This window comes from Ammodytes marinus (assembly GCF_949987685.1).
Source record: "Ammodytes marinus genome assembly, chromosome: 15".
In the NCBI taxonomy this organism is placed as follows: Eukaryota; Metazoa; Chordata; class Actinopteri; order Uranoscopiformes; family Ammodytidae; genus Ammodytes; species Ammodytes marinus.
The window spans coordinates 6,317,159-6,339,912 of record NC_137219.1 but is presented as its reverse complement, the minus strand read 5'-3'; the positions used below and the strand labels follow the sequence as shown (position 1 = coordinate 6,339,912).

The 22,754-nt window shown below is 38.6% G+C and overlaps 3 protein-coding genes across 3 annotated transcripts in view; all 3 read right to left on the bottom strand.

The window, feature by feature from the left end:
- Positions 1 to 178: 178 nt before the first annotated feature.
- On the bottom strand, positions 179 to 8,013 carry chp1 (calcineurin-like EF-hand protein 1). The gene is made up of 7 exons (XM_080042358.1): positions 7,630 to 8,013; positions 6,896 to 6,968; positions 5,015 to 5,095; positions 3,601 to 3,728; positions 3,393 to 3,454; positions 2,346 to 2,468; positions 179 to 1,862 (listed from the first exon to the last, which is right to left on the bottom strand). The coding sequence occupies exons 1-7, from the start codon at positions 7,694 to 7,696 to the stop codon at positions 1,809 to 1,811; spliced, it is 588 nt and encodes a 195-aa protein (XP_079898484.1). The 5' UTR covers positions 7,697 to 8,013; the 3' UTR covers positions 179 to 1,808.
- Positions 8,014 to 8,793: 780 nt separating this feature from the next.
- Positions 8,794 to 17,608, bottom strand: lgmn (legumain). Its single transcript, XM_080042109.1, has 14 exons — positions 17,530 to 17,608; positions 17,038 to 17,190; positions 16,662 to 16,759; positions 14,860 to 14,941; positions 14,487 to 14,569; positions 14,286 to 14,361; positions 13,928 to 13,990; positions 13,661 to 13,727; positions 12,515 to 12,633; positions 11,812 to 11,901; positions 11,460 to 11,663; positions 11,134 to 11,304; positions 10,176 to 10,243; positions 8,794 to 9,636 (listed from the first exon to the last, which is right to left on the bottom strand). The coding sequence occupies exons 2-14, from the start codon at positions 17,176 to 17,178 to the stop codon at positions 9,597 to 9,599; spliced, it is 1,302 nt and encodes a 433-aa protein (XP_079898235.1). The 5' UTR covers positions 17,179 to 17,190; positions 17,530 to 17,608; the 3' UTR covers positions 8,794 to 9,596.
- Positions 17,609 to 20,638: 3,030 nt separating this feature from the next.
- The window catches only part of pcnx1 (pecanex 1), a 37,750-nt gene continuing 35,634 nt past the window's right edge, over positions 20,639 to 22,754 (bottom strand). The window contains exons 33-36 of the mRNA XM_080042033.1: positions 22,354 to 22,535; positions 21,618 to 22,060; positions 21,336 to 21,476; positions 20,639 to 20,902 (exon numbers count right to left, since the gene is read on the bottom strand). Coding sequence (XP_079898159.1) covers positions 20,762 to 20,902; positions 21,336 to 21,476; positions 21,618 to 22,060; positions 22,354 to 22,535 — 907 coding nt within the window. The 3' untranslated portion in view covers positions 20,639 to 20,761. The remainder of the gene's footprint in view (positions 20,903 to 21,335; positions 21,477 to 21,617; positions 22,061 to 22,353; positions 22,536 to 22,754) is intronic.

The following is a 22,754-nucleotide window of genomic DNA, read 5'->3' as shown; positions in this document are numbered from 1 at the left end:
ATTATGTTAGTTTTGGTATCGGTCGACTTTTGTTATACATTTTATTATCATTCTGTTATGCACACTTTACTCAGTGTAGTGCCCTCTGACTGGGGCCACACATTAGAAATGTTCATAATATAAACTAGACTAAAATAAAAATCGGATATACAACCAATGACACACTCAAAGCATGGCACTTATTTTTATTCAAATCAAATTCATGAATCACTTTGATAACACCTAGACCAACATCACACGACATGTGAATCATATCAGATTGATAATCACAAAATGATTAATAATAAAATGTTCAAGTTGTGTTTCCTGCACTCAGCTGCTGGAGGGTGTTCCTGGAATCATTGTAATGATTTAACAAACTCACATTTTCTTAAAAACAAGATTTAAGGGTCAGACATTTGCACTCTAATTCATGTGCTATATAGCCTGTCAAGAAAAATTATAATATATCTATATATATATATCTCTCTTATTAATGCATTTGATGGTCTCGATGGGGAAAGAAATTTGAAAGACAAATGTTGAGCAGTGCGTAAATCAACAGACAATTTGTTTTCGTAGCTACAGATTGATCATATAAATAGAAGCATATGGGTTTGTATGTTCTAAATCTACCAACTAACTGGTCCACAGTCCAGTTTCCACCACAGGGCCTGACACTGCTAACCAGGGCTTCATTAAGACCGTATCAAGAGGAAACGCCTTTTGAAAGCAGGCCAGTGACACCATTTTGCACCTGTTCAATAGTTACCTGACAGAACAGATGTTAATACATAAACTATCCAAAGAGAGCATCAATCATTCTTCTTAACTTAAATGTTCTTGTAAACAGAATGGGTTAAACTGTTCGTACCTTGAAGAAAACTGCAAGAAGTTTTTCAGTCGAAACATGTCAAGGTACTAAAAGGTAATACTAGGCTGTATATAAGAATATTTAAGTTACCCAACGTTTTTAGTTGTGAATGAATGAGCATAACTGGTTTTAAAAGAGGGGTCAAAATTGCTTTGGTTGTAGTCCAACAATTAGAAAAAATGTATTAACAATCTATTGGCAGTAGCTAAGCTAACCCATATTAAAACAATACAAAAACATGGCCATAGGTTCCTGTTTACTGTTGATATAATAACTTACAAAGAGGAACCAAAGTCATGGCACTTCAGTGAGTAAAACACACAAATCTATGAAGCAGATCCTGCTTTGCTGGCTGGACTTGCTTTGCCACAAGTCAAAGAAAAGGAGTCATTTGATCCTGTTAGTAATAAAAACACTCTTGTTTGGAAGTGGAATCACAGATCTAAGGAGTTTCACTTTGTTTCAACCGTTGCATATGGATACGGACAAAGACACAGCATGTGCTAAATATCCATGGAACAGCATGAGTACACTTAGAACTAAACTTTACTCACTGCAATAGCACAAAAGCTTTATCGTCGTACCACTCTATAAAATCTATTTTTCATGAACAGTGGAACAGCAGCAGTAATAGCCGTGACCCTCTAAAAGTGTTCTAATAAATAATGTTTCATCACTGGGAAAATAATACATAGTGACATTGCATAAAACAACCCAAGGCACGCAACTTTTCCCTTTGTTTACAGAGCGGAGCAAAAAGGCAGAAACTTAAAGATCTATGACTTTATCTACCTAGCGCTCGGTCCGATAGCGAGTATTCGTAGTGTGGGCCACAGCAGACTGACTGCTGACAAGCTGGATGAGGTTGTGTTGACACCAACTGACATGTTAAAGCTCTACTCAAAAGAAAAAGAAAATTAAATTAAATTAAAGAAAATGAAGAAAATAAATCCATTTAGTGCAGGAACCGGATGCTCATTTTCTGTTCCACGTCCACCTTTTCTAAGACCTGAGGAAACAATCAAGACAAGAGAAGTTTAGATACTGAGAATCAACAGTTTCTATTGTGGCCATGTACTGCTAACAGACACAACCAGTTAGTTTGCTTTGTGTTAACTTAACCAGGCAAAATATAAAAATTAACTTTAAAAACAATATCTGAAGGTTGAATCAATTTGGAAATTCAAAATCAATTTGAAACATTTTGAGTGTCTGTGTAACTGGTGCTCTCATAACTCTGTCTCTTAACAAGAATAAAAGTTCAACTCTGTGCACATGGAGACAAATTCTGTACTGTGCAAAATGTGACCTTGAATTATATCATTTTCTTTCCACTACCACACTCCTGGGGCTCTAGTGTGTGCATGGTCAGAGCATCTCAGAAAATGCAACCTTTAAATAGCATTGGTTATGCTGTTACTTATTTAGCAGCATAGATTAGTTTGAAAGAGAGTTGTGCATTGAGGCGAGGGGAGTGACCCAAACAACTTGCCTTGATGAATTCATTGAAGGAAATGGAGTTGTCTCCATTGGTGTCCGCCTCCTGTATGGTTCTATCAGCAATGCTGCCGAGCTGTTCGTCTGAAATGTTCACACCGACCATCATCCGTAAAACCTGAAAAGAATGAACAAAAAAGGTCCAATTGTGTTTATTGAATACCAGTGAATAACAGCTGCTGGCAGAGATTTAATAATAGCAATGACCAAACAATACAGTGTAAACAATATTAAAGCTGGGTGTATTCAAGCACTACACAAGATAATTAGTAGTTATTACATTTAAATGGCAAGTAAACACTGTTTCTATAATTACATAAATACAGTGAAGACGCACTGACTGGAAAACAGGCAAAGGAACGTTAGTGAGAAGCTTGTGCATCACTTGACATGTTTTGCGCTAAACAAGAGATCTGTGTGAGTCACATAACCACTGAGCTTACAGCAATTACAGGTCACACAATGTCACTGAAACCAAGACAGCTTCACAGAGGGACAACAAATAACTTGGAGGAAGCCAAAACACAGGACATTAAGACTGTCTGGAGGGGGGGGGGGCTATCTATTTGTATAACATTTTGACATAGATACTCCAGCACAATAGCATTTATAACTTTGTTCAAGGTGAAGTCAGCGATTCTGGAGAACACTTGTTGACTAAATCAACTAAACTGTTTTTTTTTTAAGTGAACAAAGGGGGTCCGCCATAGCTAGCAGCATGCCCATTTACAGGGCCTAGGCGGTGTATTAACCTTAACACTGGATTTTCGTTTCTGTGTGCACAGTACGTACAGGTAGTGGATCGTGAGGAGATATTTAGGGATTTTGACAGCAAGCGTTCTACAAAATAGCTGACTCCACCTTTAAACAGTAAACACTGAAAAGCAAATATTTTCATTAAGGTATTAATAATAGATTTCCTCAAAGAAAAGAAAATACATTTCCACTTGGCTGATTTACTCATAACAGGAACCAGTTGTTCCCACAAACTCAGCATGACTCAGCGTATCATTCACATGACAAAGCCAATGCACTCACTCACCTGCAGCAGCTCATCCCGAGAGATTTTGTCATCTCTGTCGAGGTCATACAGTTGGAAAGCAACTGGGGAAATAAAAAATAAATATACAAGTCAGGACCCACACAGACACAGTTAGCTCACTATGAAATTATGTGAATATTCATGATAGTCAGACTAGACACATTGATGATAAGACACGTAGCCCTCAGTGACCGAGCCTTTCACTCACAGAGCAGCTTGTTTGTCCGGCTGTTGAGCGGCTCGCTAGCAGCAGCGTTCTTGTTCTTCTCATTGTCCTCGATGGGTCTGAAGTGAGCCAGGGTCCGCATGAAGCCCCGGAAGTTTACCTGGTCCTCTCTGACAACCACAGACAAAAGATTGATTATCAGTACTATACATCAATTCAAACAAGTTATGACGAAGCTGTATAATCAAAAAAAATAAAAATAAGAACAAATATGGCCCTTCACTGTATTACAACAAAGGGTGATAGACTGTGGAATGACTGTAATGATGAACTGAACATTTTTAAACAATTTATCTAAATAAATAATTTCATTCTATTTTATTTTAAACGGAGGGGAACAAAAGATTTCAGTACCTGATTTCTTCTATGCCAGGTCAAATGACCTTTACATGCTCAACATGAGCTGTGTGGGCAACACAATGAAGACTCAAACTAGTCGTAACCTAACACCGTTTTATTGACTGGAATGCTCTCCACCTCTGTTCTCTATAGGTTTTCTGGGGCAAAACAAGCCCAAACCAGAGCAACAAGAATACATATGAGACCATTAAAAGACTGGGCCTGAAATCAAGACGCCTACACATCGGACCTTTTTTGGGATTGTAATGATACATTTGAAAACATCTGGTTTTTCAACATTCACACTGATTAATAGGGACACGACTGTCAAATATACAAAAGGAACTCCGGTGGTCAACAAAACAGAATTGGCAGAAATGAATGAGCTTCTCAAGCCTTCCATCTGTCAGCCACAGCTGAAAACCTTGCAGGCCTCGCTAAGCTTTGTGGTGGTTGTGACTCAGATCTTTAGGCCCAATCCAAATTCACCCCTCGCATTAAGCCTTCGCCTACTACCCCTCCAAATTGCACGTTCAAATGTAGGGGCCCTCCAAATGGAGATTTTGTAGACCCACACTCCATGGGCTATGTGAAGTCTCCCATAAAGCTTTGCAAAATATTATACAAGAAGACGGCAAGAAAGATAGCCACTAATTGTTTTTCTTTATTTATATGACCTGATTTTTTGACGTGTATGTTATGCCGTTTCAATTTATCAAGCATATCATAACAGATGGCTAACATCTAATAGCGCTTAATAGCCTTTGCACTCACTAAGATCTCATTTGAACAGATTTCTGTCATTCAAAAAACTCTGAATTGCAGTTTAAAACATGAATTATAATAACAAACTAATAAAACATGTCAGGTTCTGAATCGGCTGCTGATGACGTAGCAGTCTTGTAGTGTGTGGTGTCAACCCCTTAACCCTTGACACTCTATTAAAGGGGACAAGGGTCCAAAAAGAAAATCTGGATTTGGCCTAAATGTCCAATCCTGCAGAAGAAGAAAAAATGGTCAAGATCCCCCACACAGCAGCAAACCAGGGACAACTCACCCCTCAGGAAAGAATGCATTGATGATTCTGTCTCCCAACGGATTGATGGCTAACTCCGGGATCCTCTGGAAATCTTCTCGACTGCAAACAAGAGGAGACACCAACAACGTTAATTTACAACACAGAATTTGTTTGTCTCTTTGTGTCTCTACACCCTGAAGAAGGCTCAAGCCGACACACGTTGGCGTTATTTATTTTATCTTGCCCAATGAAGATAAAATAAGTCTGGGGAGTCTGGAGAATGCTTTTTGTCAAAGTCCCTTTTTGTCAAAATCAGTGAATATCTCCTCACCATATTGTGCGTGCACTGAACAGTAATGTGGTGTAAATATACACAGCCTAGGCTCTATAAAGTGGAAACTGCTAGCTACGGTAGACCTTTTTATATGTTTGGACCCAACTTTAAGTGCCTAGATCTGGATTATTAATGCCATTTTTTTTAGGGGTCATAACTCTCCCTCCCCTCCAACAATTTCCAACACAGCAGTTGTTCACAAAAGAGTTCAAGAGAGATGTGGTACAATTACATTTTAAACCTCACACAAAATTTGGCACTGATCTCAAAAGGCCTTTATCAACTTTAAAAAAAGATATGACACAGTACAAAGCTCACACAGCCACGTCTTCAATATCCTTAAAAAAGGATTGACGCGTGGCGTAGTGGATAGAGCGCGTACCATATCGGCTCTGGCCTTTGTTGCAGTGGTCGCGGGTTCAAATCCGACCTGTGGACCTTTACTGCATGTCATCCCCCTCGCTCTCTGTCTCCCCAATTCAACTCTGTACTGTTTAATAAAGCTTGAAAATGCCAACAATAATATATATATATAAAAAAAAATGGATTGACAGCCGATGTGGAAACAAGAAGAAAAAAATCGAAGTAAAAGCCTGGGAAAATATATAAATTGACCAATTCTACTATTTGTCAATCAGTGACAAAGTTCATTCTATCATTTGGACTGGTTGTTGGTCAACTGAGATTTATGTCAAATCTGAATATCACTGTTGTGGCAACTTAAATGCATGATAAGAAAGTCACCTTGGAGGAAAACATTTGAATGTACAGGACTGTGTGCTGTGACTGAAAGCACCGGAGCAAGAACAAGGGGAACCAAGAACCTGTTATGTGTAAACACACAACATTATTTTACCCTTGAGACACTGATCTGCAAATAAACCCTCATTGCTCAATCAAGCCGGGGCTGTGAATAAACTAAGTTCCAATTGAATGTTTCAACAGTTGTAATCATTACCAATGTCTTCACCTATTGCTTGTTCTGCCTAGATTTTAGAAAAGGCTAAAAGTTAATCACAAACTATTGAAAAATGTCACACTGAGGTCTAGAAGGAACAGTCAAAATCTGAATGTGAGATTTCATCAGAGTGAAACCCATGTGAGAACCACACTGTCTTGCTACATTGTAGCTGAAAACTTTGATCTAAATGACAGTTCAGTGCCACTGCCCTGTTCAACTTATTCAAACAGCAGGCCTAGGTTTATTAATGAATTCAATTGTTTTAATAGAGCGCCATGCAAGTAAAGACCTCTTAACAGACTGTTACTCTTCACGTCAACTTCAATTGCCCATTTATTTCAGCTAATTTTTTGCATTTGTATGCAATTCTGTGATAAAAACATCAATTCTGTTGACAGAAAAAACATGTATTTTCTAAGTGAAATAGGAACACACATAACACTTTAAGTTAACTGCAAGAGCATGTTTTGGTTTACTACACACAAACACTTGTTATTTAGGTAGCTAATCTGTCAACTGTAAGAAAAAGTATCATGTCATTGTTTTTACCTGGTGAAGGAACCAAACTAATGAGCTTGTTTTGAATGTTTGTTGTTGTCACTTTAGTGGTAATGTTATTGCTCACCTTAGGGTGCCATTTTCCCCTTTATCCAGGCTGGTGAAGCGGCTGTACAGACGGGTGATCTGACTGTGGGAGACTGTAGGGAGGTGGAAACAATAGATTTTATTACTAGCTGACAGGGAGAGATAAAACAGGTATTAAGTCATTGATTCAGGGAAAGTAACTTTTTACCTATATACTGGCTCTCACAACAGTGCCAGGAGTCATTTGAAAATACTTATAATCTCTAGAAGTTGTGTGTGTGCATTACTACCCAGTTACACAGTCAAGAGAGAGTAGGCAATACATGAGATTAGCACACATTCCTTTGAAAAAGATTTAGGTATGTGACTTAAAGAAATGTAAGTCTTCTAGTTGTTGGCTAACTGCAGTGGATGGCAAATCCACTGCGGTGTGAGTAACTGGGTTCATTCAGCAAAGGGCATTTTAGATTTAAGACTTTTTGAGAACTTTTAAAGACTGATTTACAACAATTAAAGCCTTATTTTCATATTAATGAAAATGAAATGAAAAATACAGTGGATCTGTGAACCCTGGTACATGTTTAAGGAAATGTGTAAGTAGGCTACTGTGGTGTGATGTTTAAGTACATTTGTAAGTGCATTTGTCAGTAAATGTTTACGTAGCCTACATGGGTAAGTGCATTTGTCATTTGTAAGTGTATGTGTAAATACAGTATGTAGCTAATGCATCTCGCAGTCTTCATCATCAGAGGAATTCATCTGAGCTAAACTTACAGCCAGTCTCCTTCTTAATTTCTTCGATTTCCTCCTCTCGCAGTAACGTGGACGCTCTGGATCCCATGGTGAAACTTTTAAATGGTGTCGCAAACGAGCAGACGTCTTGCCTTGCCTTGCACAATCTTAGAACCAGCTGTGAAAGAAAGAAGTCTCGAGCACCGGTAGTGGTGTTAACGTAAAGTTAGCAAACAAGCTAACGTAACGTCGCGAGCTACACACAAATAAATAAAAATAACTGCTCCACTCGTTTCGAAAGACGCTACAGTTAATTAAATCCCAGTAATAGGTTGTCGTCCTCTCGACAAAGCAGCTAGGCGAATGATCTGTTCGCTATTTACGCCTTTCCACGGTCGGTCGTGTTTTCATGTTACCGACACTGGTTTCGGTGGTGGTTGTCTTCCGGTTTTAAGAGGAAGGCAGGTTTTGGACGAGGCCGCCTCCCAGTCAGAAGGGCATCCAGGAATCAGGGTAGCAGAGTAATTCGCCTGCTTACAATGTAAAGCTAGTGCCTTGTTATATTTTAATTTAAAAAAATTAAATGTATCCAGTACGTTGAACAAATACAGACAATACTTTCAATATGTATACTTGACGATAGCCAGCGCCTATTTTAAAGTTTATAGATTAGCTTCAGTCATGCTACAGGAAAGCTGATTGCGAAGGGGGGACCATTCTGCTAAGGGGAACCATCTTAACCGTAACACCGGTCAGTCATCGATAGATAGATGCAAGCCGAAATGTCGCCGCTAGATGGCACAATTTAATTACTTCCCATGTTTGCGTTCATTACTCAGTTCAGCATTTATTATTTGAAGCGTGATGCTGTGCACCTACCTCTCAATCAAAACCTCCAGCCAAATATGTGGCACGCGGACTAATAACGCATTAGTGCAGAATTAGTTTAGCTGTATATTATAATAAAACTAGTAAACAATTGGACTTGATTTGAATACGGTGCAAGATTGACATTTACTACAAGCGATATCTCATTTCATCCTGAACGGACTATTACAATGTGTTCGACACATAATCTAACGTAATCCATCAGCAGCCTCTGCTATAACTAGCTCAGCACAAGTGTTCTTTTAAGACAAACACATTTAAAAGATTAAACCTTTTTAATTGATTCATGAGTAATCTCAAAACAAGAGAAAAGTGTACAGTTGCACATAATTATCTAAGATTTAATAGAGTAATCTTATTATACAAAAAGGAAAGAAGTGGGGTCAACATGATTCTCTGCTGAGTCAGATACTAAATGTGATCATTAGACCTTCACACAGAAAGGTTTATTCCTGTAAAATGTATAAAGTGTTCAAATGAGCTCACAGGGAGACCAACATAAAGCAGATAAACTGACAGTGGGTTATAGTAAGAGGATGCACAAGGGTCTTACTGTTTGTCAGAGAGAAGACACTTATAAAGGGGTTTGGATCACAGGGAAATAGGCTTCAGTAGAATTATTTGGACACCGTACAAATCCTCGCCTGAAGAAATATGAGTCTTTTTTTTGTTTTGTTGCAGTTTTGGTCTGTCAGGTTTATTTCAAGATCCCTCTGTTACAAATAAGTCACTTGAGGTTCAACAAACATCCAGTGTTTAATTGTACCTTTAATTGTGTCCTTAACGTGTCAATCAAACATTCATTCATGCCAGGCCGTCCATACGGTACCACAGATAAAGCTGAGCGTAAAACTAATTGACATGATTTCCTTAAAACAATTAAAAACAGTAAAATATCATTCACAAAATTCTTCACAGCAAAAGTGCAGCAACTCATCATAAAACACATCTTAAAAATTCTCAGTAAAATCAAAAACAAACAAAAAAACAAAAAAAAAGTGTTAGTGTGTCGATATAAAAACAATAACGTCAACTCCACGTCAGATTGATTCCTAAGCAGTGCAAAGAGAAGCTCCGTCTTCTCAGGCCGTCTCACACGAGATCCGACACATGACGGATTTTTACTGGAAAAGACACACGGAGTCCATGGCAAGATTGATGCTGCAGAGATTAACAGAAACAAAATACAATTGGTTTCAGTATCAAATAACAATTGACTTAACAGTCACTGGAATGGTAAAATGTTAGAAATGCATGCTAAGATGTCTTCTTCAGATGCTTTCTTCTGTCTTAAAAAAAAGTAATATAACTTGAAGATTTTCAGGTTACACATATAATAATAAATAAAAAAAGCAGAAATCCTTACATATTATGCAGTTGATCAGTCTCTATAGCAGTCTCTATAGTTGCAATTAATTATTGTTAACATCTTAATGAATAAAACGGGTTGCTTTGCCTTCCAATGCAAAAGTTAAGGATTATTTAATAGCCTGAATACAGTTCTTTTCTAATTATAACAAGTCCCTAAAGAAGGCTTTTGGTTTTCTAATATACACACATACAATTGTATGTCAGATTTGGACAATAGCAGAATCTAAACAGGAAGGACAAATAATTCAATATTCTACTAAGAGTCATGAAGACAACAGATATAGGTCAGGTTATATAAAGTGGTTTATTAAGTGGGACGATAGCCCTACCTGTATGTAGTGTATCCTCTCTCACACAGGTTCACCAGAGCGTACAGATGTCTCAGAGCGTATTCATACTGAAACACAAATGGACATCACATGTTGTTAGAAATGTCCCCACAGTCTAATTTCAAACTGTCGTTTGTTTGGCTCTCAAATGTCAAACTTTTCCAGAAGGGAATTTTTTTCTCAATAAACCTGTTACAGCTGCATGAAATTCCCCAGAATATATTGTGATCAAAGATTTTACACCAAGTATAAACTTTAAGAAAAATAGAATAAAAACTCCCCAACTTAAATATAACTAACTAAAGACAACTTCCTAATCTCAGAACTAGAGAGTTGCTATCATGAACTCTCAACCAGGTGCCTTCCTTCTGAACCTGTCACACAGTATTGATTCATGTACCTGAACTATTTTCTCTCACTTTTTCTAAATTTGATGGTAGGTGTAATAAATGTAGTTCAGTTCTGATAGCTGCCTGATTGACAAGATTTTTTGAAGAGATAATCTGCCTCTCTCCATATGGGGGTCTAAAGACGCCTTCACTGCTAAATGTGGCGATTTCCTGACGGCAGGACTTGAAGCTCTGCTGTGTGGTACATTTGGTGGTGGCATCAGTTTGAAAAAAAGTTTTTTTTACAAGTTACAATTTTTTTTGCATCTAAGAGAAAAAATCTGATGCCTCTTGTTGAGGCATAACACTGGAGAATATGTTTCTTAAAGTCAAAGTTTACAAATTCTATTCTACACTTGCTGCTTAATGTCTGTCTCTTGGTTAAGGTAAACTTAATGCAAACAAGGCAAATTTCCGTTTCCTCTTTTGAAGCAGAACCAGACCCTCGACACATGATTAAGTTCCAACCATCGACTACACATGAATGCTGTTAAAAATAAGACAGAAAGTTTCCCGGTCTGGTAAATGCAAATGTGTAGAAACTAAGGACCGCCTGTGTGCAGCTGTACCTCAGTTCGGTGCCAGTTGAAGCAGTTGTTTTTGTAGTGGTGGACAGCGGCCTGGTAGCACTGATGCTGGGTGAGCTCCGATTTCTCGTTGAGAATCTCCTCGGCCTTATGCCTATTGCCGCTCACCTGCTCAACCACTCGGCGCATAGTTTCAGCCAGCATCTCCCGGATCTACACGCACAGACATATCACACACACACACACACACACACACACACACACAAAGTTACATATCTATAACATGAGAGTATGTGTCATGTGAATCGTTCAATTTGATTTGCATGGCCTGAGAATTTAAACCATGCAACAAACTCCATATCTCTAACCTTGAGGTGGGAGTTGATCTCCATCAGCAGTCCCCTGGCAGCTCTGATGTCATTGGATGACATCATCTTCCTCTTGAGGATGGCCAGAGGAACGTCGGGGCTGGGAGTCAGATCCATGTCTGTAATTGGCTGAAGCTTCATGGGAGGGGCGGGGTTTGACTTGGCGTTACCCTGAAACGCTATAACCTTCATGTGGGCCAAAGTCTGAATAAGAAGTAAAAAAAAACATGATAAGGGTCAAAATAAGGTCATGAAACAAAACATTTCTGTCTTCCAGTTCCCCTCTACATCACTATTGTGCCAATAATCCAGTCTTAAAAATAGAAACTGTATCGGTATACTGTGGTACTACCTTGTTTCCAAACTGCTGGACGTGGCTGGTGTTTGTGTGGCTCTTTACGATCTTGTACTGCTTAATCAAAGTTTCTTTTGTCAGGTCCTCCTGAAAGCACAATGTGAAACGAAAACGAAAACATCACAAACAGGTCAGTTTCATCAAACGAGCAACAACATATTTCAAAACACAAATATAGTAATTTCAGGTTTCTGTTTTGAGATGTACAGGTGCACAGGTGGTACTACACAGTTTTTATTCTGTTGCTGCTGTAAACATTCACCACTTCCTTTTCCTGTCCCTGCTTTTATTTACACCAGGTGTTTGGAACAGCAAATCAATCTTTAATGGAGTTAACGTAGTCAGAGCAGCTGGACTGTAATAACAGTCAGCAACAGATTGGTCAAAGTACCAACAATTATTGTATGAAAAGTCCAGTAATTAGAAGGTTCTGAAGTGAATTGAATCGCTTGTTGAAATTGCACAAGTTAAAATGTTTAATATTTGCATGCAATGTTGTAGTATTGATAGCTTTTTATTGATTGTAATAATTCTCCCTTTTTTTCTTCCTAGAAAGTGATTGTGATGAGGTAAAGTTGAACTGGCCGTCCATATTGTTAAAGACTATCATTTTAGTGTCAAAATGTTCTTCAAATTTTTTAAAGGATTGAACATGTTTAATAAAACACTAGGGGTGCTGTGATTCAAATACATCACCCACCACATCAGAGTCCTCCATCCACAGAACACTGTACCAGTCTCCCAGGTATGTGTCCCTCTTCTCGTCGTAGTAACAGGCGTAGGACGACTCGTGAGAGTTGGCTGCTGTGGTGGCGTATACTAAAAAAGACACAAAGACAGTCCCACGTTAGAAACATAATAATCATTTTCCTTCAAATTGTAATTATTCAGTAGGCAAACCTAACAATGACTCGCATGTCACTCAAGACAACACCTGACACTCTTAACCCATTGATGATGGCTGCTGCGCGATGCCACATTGGCTCTCCTGCCTGATGCTGCATCGTGCAGCATTATTACTTTATCTAATTTTCATGGCATTCCCAGCATTGAATGCACTGTCATTGGTTCAAATACACATGAGGTGGGTTTTGTTGATTTTTTTAAGACCACGTGACCACCCAAAAGTTGTGTGGTTTGCCGAAAATCATGTCAATCAAAAAAATTAAAAATTAAAATAATAATAAAAAAAATACGCCAGCTATGTCGGCGACAGAACAGTTAGTTGCGTTTGGAGTGCAGAATCAAGGTCTACTATAGACTACTGACGAAAATCACACAACACATTGCATCTATTTATTAACAATATTTAATAATTTTTTAATTCATCTAATTTTGACGATTTTTAGAAATATTTGTTGGTTTGTAAGCGCTAAGGGAGCATGTTTAAATAAAACATGTGAACCTTAACTTTTAAATGTATTTTATTTCATGTTTCTATGTGCTACACAGGCTTAGATATAAAGGTTTTGGTAGACTTGACAATTCGTACTATTTTTTCAGAAAACCCTCAGGCATTAAGGACATGCATCCTAGATTGCCATAGTCATCAATGGGTTAAAGCACAGTTTGTTAACTCATTTAAAAAAAGTAAATGCAAGTTCAAGAGTGTGTAAACATATTTTTAAGTTTAACACAATAAAACCTGAACCTTGATCGTGATATGTTTTTCACAAGAGGCCAAGCACATGACAGAGGAACCAGGCGCACAACTGGCCACAATAACAAATGACCAGAATGCAGACACTAGCGTTTTTCTTAAAAAAAAAAGAAAAAAAAAGAAAAAAAAAGGAGTTAAGGAGTTCATTTCCACCACATGATTGTGACAAGATAAAGGTCAACTCACCGTCAATGTCAGCAGGCAGGTCTTTCATCATTGACCCGGACTCACATGCTTCAATGTAGAACACCATCTGGGAATGTGTGTGGGAGGGAGGAAGGACAGACGTTAGGTGTCAAATATTAAAAATAAAAAGACAAAAACAAATTATACGTTTTGGTCTTTCAGCACAGCCACATCACCTTACTGTACTTAGTAGCTGCCCTACATACTGCACTGCATGTTTACAAATGTTGGCCTGAAAAAATAAACCAACAGCAGGTTTCTACATACCTTACTGTATCTCTTATTTTCATGCATGTACTGAATGGCATCTTGGAGGTCTTTAACATTGAGCTGCAAAGAAAGAGAGAGAGGACAAAATGTAGTTTTAAACAGTGTTAACAGAAGTAAACCACCTGCTTTACACTTACAGTTCTTAGCGCATATGTTGTTTTTATAACAGTTGTCATGATTAATGAAAAAACATATGTTTACAGTTTGGGAATGGCTCTATCTTATCTAAACCTGACAAAAAAGTTGAATGACTAACGTAGAGAAGAGTTACTTCCTGGTTTGTATTTGTATGGTTAAGAACTAGCTTGTGTTTGGTGTGAACAATAGGAAAAGCAGGAAGGAGAAAAGCGCTCACGTCATCATTAGGGAAGGCGATGATACCAGGCGCTCCGTGGTCGGTGAAGTACACAAACACATGATCGTTGGGACCGCTGCCAAGACAAAGAGGGCAAAATAAAAAAATCTTGAAAAACCAGATTTTGTTCCCGTCTGGTTTGAATCTCTTCCAACACACTCACAACAACTCAATCTCTTCTTTTAGTGTTTTATAACTTGCCTCTTCACAACTTTACCGGAGCCGCCTTTGGTCGCTGAGGCGTCACCTTTCAACACGGCCAGGAAGTTTTCTGGGGTCACAGCCTGCAGGGGGGGACACAGTACAATTTTTAAAGTTTGCTTCAGATTGCATATGGACTTGAATTAGGTCAATTGAGTACCTGTGTGTGATATGATTTGAATGTGAAGGTCAATGCGGAGTGAACGTTTGCTATGTGATTGTGTTGTATGTGTTCTTTGTAAGATTGCATATGAAAATAAATATGAATCAGCAAAAAAAATGTAAATAAAATAAAAGTTTGTTCAAACAAAGTCGCTTCAAACAAACATGTTGACTGTGCAAATCACTTCAAAACATGTATTCAGGCACTCACGTCCCCGATGTAGTCTTTAGGAACTCCCTTGTACACATCTGTGCCGTTGGGCCTGTTGATCACTATCCCAGGGGTTGGGTTACTGGAAACAAAAATATGATTCAGGTTTAAAAAAGGAGGAAGTGCAAACGGCTGACATAACACTTTGACATGATAAAAGGGCAACGGGTGAATGATTCACTGATCAGGTGATGCAGTCAAACTGGTGACAGCGCCACAGAACTTCATGTTTTTTCCCCTTTCGCTGCGGGAACACTTTCGGTAACGCAACTACTTTGACTTTTGTCTGTGGGAAAATGCACTCACTGTTGCAGAAATTCATGTAGAGCTGAAATGTTTGTTTGTCTGATTGTGAACTAAATGTTTATCAACCTGGAAAACCAAAACCTGTTCCCCCTTTTTTCCACAGTTTGTAGGCCAAGCTATTAATCAACAAAAACAAACAAGCAGATTCATTGGTAATGAAATGATTTCAAATCAATGAACAATATTTCAATAAGTTCCCCCTATCAGCACAATATTGATTTGTCAGTATAGGACACCATGCTAGCAGCACTCTTGCCTACATTGTTTCAAATACAAGTTAGTTTTTAACTATGAATCCAACTCAAGTTGAAAATCATGTAAGCAGATAATAAGTACAGTATGTCACTGATAAAAAAAACAATCAATGTTGTATTACGTCTGTCTGAAACTAGACCTACATTATGTAGAGGTATTTTGATGCATGGATTCTAGCCAGGATAAAGTGTTAAGACAGTTAATCATTTGTATAGTTAAGTCAATCAAACATACACTGGTTGTAGCCACTCAAATATGAGGAATTGCTGCTTTACTGTTTTTTTATTATAAGAAAAAAAGTGAATATCTCTTATCTTGGGATCTGAGATCTTCTGATGTGAACTGTTACTACAGAGTAATTAACAAATTAAGCCTCAGTCTAGACATACAAATTAAGTTTCAACATTATATTACATTCAAGCATGTTTTTATAAAAAATAAAAAGGTTTAAGTTGATAATATACAGTAGAAAAGTGAAATATAAAATGCACATGACTGAGAGTGAAGTAATCGATCCAACTAGGCCTCTAAGTGACCGGCCAACTAGATCAAGTCCACCCTACAACTGAGCAACCATGACTGTCATACACTGCTGTGTCAAACTGTATGTCAGTGTGTAAGATTCCTGCAGGAACACTTAAATGAGTTCCTTGTGACTCCTCTCAATGTCTGTCCTGTTAATGGTACCGCTGCCTGCCCAAAGTAAGGCTAAGGCTGCTGCAATAACAACAACAATGAACGGCACATGAACGACTCGCCACAAGAATAAGACATGCCAACATTATTTCCTGTTGATCAACTAAATATTTAAACAACTTATACTTATTTCAGTCTACTTGCAGATAAGCAGACATGGTGTGAAATATACTGTAAATTTACGTAGGTAACATCATTTCAATAGATGTGTGAGTGTTTTTTTAAGATGACCTTATCAAAAGCTCATCAACTTCAGCACATCAAAAATACACTATTTAAGGAAATGTGGGTCACACAAACAATAATATAACATGCTATTAACGACTGCATGTATAGAAGATTTATAAGACACTTTTTGTGTTATATATCACATAAAGGGAACCAACAAAGAAAGATGAATGAAGGTCACCAACTAACCAAAAAAAAAAAAAAATAATAATACATTGGGAGTTTTTCAATACTTCGAAGGAAAGAAGAAGTTACTGTATCACAAAGATTAGATACGCTGCTGCACAGAAAAAAAAAATCCTAAAACGTCAACTCACTTCTCATTCTGCGCCAAGTCATCGTACATCATAACCACGATCTGCTCGTCAGGGATGCCATTCTTGTGGACGATCTGATAGGCATGACAAGCATCTGCCTGGGAGACGGAGAGAGCAATAATATAAGCTGCAAATGATCACACATAAGTCTTTTTTGGTAGCATTTCAAATAGCTGCAGAAACTCTGTTAGAGCGTGTGTATTGTGAAGGGGAAGTTGCTTATCTGAAGGTGAAAGCTGATATCAACCATTATCAATTACCAATGCGGATTGTAAGAGGAAAACCATTGAGTCATGCCACAGTTGTCACTTGATAAGGTGACATACAGTTTCATGTATATCTTCAATGTTACACACTCACTCTCTCTCTGTCTTACCTGGTGTCTGTAGTTGTACCAGCCATTGGAGCCTGCAACAATAACCACCCAGTGTTTCCCACCTTCTGGCTCCTGGGCCGGAAAAGCATTGGCCAGGCCGAGGCTCAGGCCGAGCAGAGCGAATGCGACCGACTGAAACATTGTCCTCACCTACTGTGGGAACGAATGGACGTGAAAGTATTACAAACAAATATATATAAATATATTCTTTTTAAAACAAATTCATGGTGAGCATAAAGTTGCTTTGTTATTTTGGTATGTCAGGTGGCGACCAAAACAGCAAGTAAGCGCAAACCAACCCTGACTGTCAGGATGTCACATGAGAAACATAATTGGAGCTTGCTAGTTGGTAGCACAACACGCTAACAAAACAAAACGATGGACTATGACAGGATAAAGCTGACGAAAAGCTATTTAGCTATTCAAAACCCTCCCAAAAAAAACCCAGAGGTATCAAAACACACAGAAACGTTTGCTCTTTGTATTCGTTACCTTTTCTTTGGTATTGCGTGGGGTCGATAGAAGTGGATAAACTACAGTAATATCCTCGGCTGGAGTGAACGGGACCTTTATATGTGACGTCGGGAAAAGCCGTTCAATGGAATTCTATCACGGCAGCCAATCAGAGGGCTCGGTGGGCTCTGGGGGGCGGGGCTTCAGTGTAAACAGTCATGTGGTTTGGAGAGCAATAAACATGCAGCAGCTTGTCTGTTTACTTCAGAAAGGGAAAAACTAAATGTCCAATAATTATTAGCACTTCCTAGAAAGCAATCACGTCAATGCGTCAACGATTTATTCAGCCTATTTAGATAAATAAAAAATGCCTGTGTGCTTACATCACTGTGTACAGTGGTGGAAATTAATATATCAATATGATCAATATCTATATCTTCCCCATAAACATATTTTTGTTTTAAATGTATATTCTTTGTTCTATTTGATTATAAATCTATGATCATTTTAAATATTTGTCAAATACATGTGCTGTATTATTCTGCATATTTTTTTAGTGCAGCTTGGAAGGGGCTGCAGAGTGCGTTTCATTGTGTAATCCCGTATTGTGTAATGTCAATAAAGCAGAACTATGGCAGCTTCAGTGAACAGAAACTCTTTCTTATCAAGCAATTTTTAGTCTGTAATGGAGTTGTTAAAGCCTTATTTTTTAACAGTCAGAATAATGCAATGCAAGTGTATTCAAAACCACACTATCCTTTATAGAGCATTTAATAAACAAATGGATTTAAAAGTCACACATGAACACAATAAGTGCTTTTACTTTTGATACTTTTAGTGCATTTTGGATTGTTTGTCGTTATTCTGTATTGCCAACAAATCTTACTTCCAATCTCTCCTGCCTTTTCCTGTTTTTTTTTTAACTCAGCCCCGAAGCCCATAAGTAATGAAGGTTTTCAAAGCAGCTGCGCTCTTTGCTTTTGAGCAAACATTAGTCAAACAGGAGTGAATAGTCCATGTGTCGGGGATGATTTTCAGCAACAGATTAATTAATGAAATGCGTATAACCCTCCATCTTTACAGAAAGAAGAAGAAACTGCAAACAGTTATGTCCTAATCTCCTAATTTATTTTTCTTTGTTCAATCGTTTAGTTTATAATGGCTTGTACTGTTCAAGGTGCATTTGTTATCAATTATTCACCATTTAGTGTTTTTGTTATATTGTGTAAATAAAAATTCAATAATATGTATTTTAGCCTTGGCAACAATCATACCAATAAAGCTTGTATGAACTGCAAAGAGGGACTCTTGAGAAATGATAAACTGTCTAGTTACAATTTGGAAAGGGATTGAGGCTTATTCAAACTAAATACAATTAGAAAATACAGAAGTAAGACATTTTGCATTTACTGTATTATAGATTTGAAAATTTCCTCATCATGACAGATAATGTAAGACTAATTTCTATAGTTACATTGTTTCCATTTCCTAAATACTTTTCTTTTGTGGGCATTATGTGCCTGTAAATGGAACCATGACTGCTTAAATATACTGGATGTGTTCAAAAACAGCTAATGCATAATATCAATATATATTTATGTTACCAAAGTGTGATAAACTCTATTCATGTAGTCAGTGTGAGCTTAGATTTCTAACCAGTGCTCAGATCATTTATGAATTTGAAAAAAAACTACACTTAAATGGTTTTGAAATAACATGCCGTACATGAATGAATATAACCTCCCAGGCCTACAGTCTTCACACCTAAACAGTGTATGACACCAAATGTGCAGCATGTTACAAATACATGTCATATGATTTATATGATTCACACGGCAATAAAAAGTCAGCAGGTAACTTGTAAAATGCCATATTTCACCTGCAAATCACAAGTTTGTTTTTAAACTTTGTCTCTTGTGCCACATTTTGTATATGAACCTATAGTCCCCGTTTTTAAGTAAGTTTGGTGTCTATTCTTTAATATAGTCCAACAAAGAAATTAGATGAGAATTAAAATCATACAATAACAATCAGAAGAGGCGTATTAAAGTTGTCAGCAATAAATCAAACTTTTATTTCTCAATATAGAAAAGAATTAAGTTAAATAGTGAAACAGTCCATCAAAAATTCGGCATATTGTTTTCAACCAATGGTCCTTAATACATTAACCTTTGTCTCAAAATGAAAAAAAGAGAAGATGTAACAAAGTGTAAATACCATGTTCACAGTAATAAATATTGAAAACAAAATATTTTATACATTTACATTATATATATATATATTTGTGTAAATATATATATAGATATAGATAGATATAATCATATACAGTAAAAAGTTATTTTTCAAGTTTATCAAACATAAAATAGTAAAATAAAAATGGCTGAAAACAGAATGACGATTGCATTTTTTTTTCATTCCCAAGGCATCGGTAACCATGGCCATTCAGAGTCTGTAATAAATAAAAAGTGATATTATCTAAAGAGTGTAGTGCATCGCTGTAAATAAAAAAAACAAAAAAAGTATAGTGCAAGTTCTTTTGTTTCTCTTTGCGCAAAGTATTCTTGCAAATTTCAAACTTATCCAAAAGGGAATGACAACAACCAAACGGAGGAGTTTCTTTGTTGAGCGCAGCACCATCAAGTCTCTGACCTCAAATCTGTTCTGCACCACAAGTTCCTCTGTAGTCATGGCAACAAGACAATAAAAATAACATAAAAAACTAAATAAAAAAAGCTATCATGTGTATGAAGCCGTGGCAGATATTCAATCAATACCAGGCTTATTTTGGCAAAATTATTTGAAAATAATAATAATTAAAAAAAAAATTATAATCTCCACACGCTCTCTCTTTACACTCAGCTCTGTCAGAATTGCCATAAAATAAGTTGATGAAAATGCATAGAAATTAATCACCAGTAGCAAGGACTAACTTAACTTAAGGGTTGGTTTTACTGTCATGCAGCATTTTTGAGATGCAAAGCAAGGCAGATACTGCGGGTGCGTCGTGTGTGTATCGATGTGGTCAAAGATGGCGGATGATGTACGTCTTGCTCTGCCGCTGCTTGCACTTTTCCCTGGCCTCCTTTCCCCCTCAGCGCTAAAGGGACTGGGGGAGGGGGGGAGAGCTCCCACTTCCTGTTTGTCTGAAAGCTCCTGCGTCCTGCTGAAATCCATAGGACGTCTGGCTTCTTCAACACACTAGCTCATGTGTGCGTGGTGTGTGTGTGTGTGTATTTATCTGTGTGTGTGTGTGTGTGTGTCAGTTCTCTTCTCACACCTCGGCGCCCAACTCAATGACCCCAGTCTCGATAATGGGCACTAGCTTATCTTCCACCTGTACCAGCAGGATGGTCTTGTCCATATGGGAGCGGTTTGCTGGGTCGCGGCTACAAGGCACCCACCGGTGAATCACCTGCCGAGGGGGACACACAGGGGTAGGCAGGTAAGTCAAATTTGTGGATGGTTTATTACACAGCAAGTAGGTACGGTGGCCTGGAAGTGCAAATCAAAATGGGCAAATAGGAAAAGCATTTGCCGTTGTATTTTTTTGATTTGTCGTTTTTTTCCTGTTTGGTGTTTTGATTTAACACTTCAGGGCCACCATAGAGTAGGTCATCAAGAGTGTTAACAGTCTAAAACACACAAGAACAAACAAGCTTATCACAGCAAAATAACGTTTATAGCATAAGAGGTCAGAGAGAGAGTGAGACTGTGTTTGAGCTGACAAGCAGCTAAATCATAACAGATCATAATGACTTATGTTTATAAGTCCAAACTCTAACTTAAACATAAAAGGTATACCGCACATTTACGTACATTACATTAACAGCCTTTAGTAAACTCACATGTCCTTCCATTCCCTCTAAGGGGCTCCAGTCCCTCCAGCAGGTCCGTCCTGCCCTCAGTCTCATGGTCTCGTCAGGCCACTGCAGCTCCTTCCTCTTCGATAGGTTGATGGTCTCCAGCACATGGCAGACGTCCACAATCTGAAAAAACAAAGTATTAGATGTACATCAAGCAGGATTATCGATAGTATCATGAGGTCACAGTGCTACCGTTGCTGCTTTTTTAAAATATAAGATGATCTATGATGATACATCTCTCATCTTCACATAGCCTTCACTGACCTGCACTCTGTATGAGATGTCGTCCCTGCGCACGGTGGACACGGTGGGGTTGTGTTGCTGTGGGTGGTGTTGGTGGTGGTGATGGTGATGATGCTGCTGGCTTAGGGGGTCCGTTACCGCGCAGCACATTCCGTCGTTGCCCAGGAGACCGACCAGCGTGTGGCGTTTACATGGAGGGATGCTGTGGCTGGAGAGAGAACCAGAGGGCCCCGCGGAGTCGGAGGTGGAGCCCAGGCGGAGCTGCAGCGAGGTGGGGAGCGTTCGCAGGGACAGCTGGCTGGTGCTGGAGCGCCGGCACGGCTCCAGGCCCGTGGTGGACGTGCGCAGGGACGAGTGGCGGCTGCTGCTGTAGCGGTAGGAGGACGACTGGCTGGCCACAGAGGCTCGCGCCGGAGACTGGCGGACCAAACCAGACTGGACAGACTGGGCACTTTGACTGGTGCCTGGACACACAGGGAGGAGAAACATCAGATCAGTTGAAATTTTAAAAGATTACACCAATGCAGGGCCGTGGTAGCCGAGTGGTTACGACGCATGACAGGTGTTCGCAACATCGCTGGTTCGATTCGGGCAGACAACCTTTGTTACATGTCTCCCCCCCCCTCCCCCTCTACTAACAACTAAATCATTTGGCAGACCTCAGAGAGTTCCCCCTTAGTAAGCTAGTATCAGTTGAACAGAACTCAAAAAGATACATTTGTCCTCCTAGTACCCAGAGTATCAGTGGTTGTCTCACCCATAGTGTGTGGCGGGTAGGAGGAGTGTGAGGGGACGTGTCCAGACGTCCCGCCCTGCGACATGGAGCTCTGCTGAGAGTCGCCCCCCGTCCCGTTCCCACTGCCACAGGACAACGCCCCCGCGTCTGAGTCCTCAATGTTCCCTCCACTGTTACAGCCAGCACCGCAGCCTTTCCGCAGTCTACCAAATAAAAAGAAAGAAAAGAAGAAAACATTAACGACCTGTTACACACTGTTCATGCTGCACCTATTCATAATGTTAACCACTCATAACTCATAATTTAATTTGTTCTGGACATATAGTGTATGCTTATTTTTTATTTAACATTATTCTATTCCATGTACAGTACAGTAAGTTATTAATTATACAGTGTTCAATTCAGTTTACATTGAATTTCAT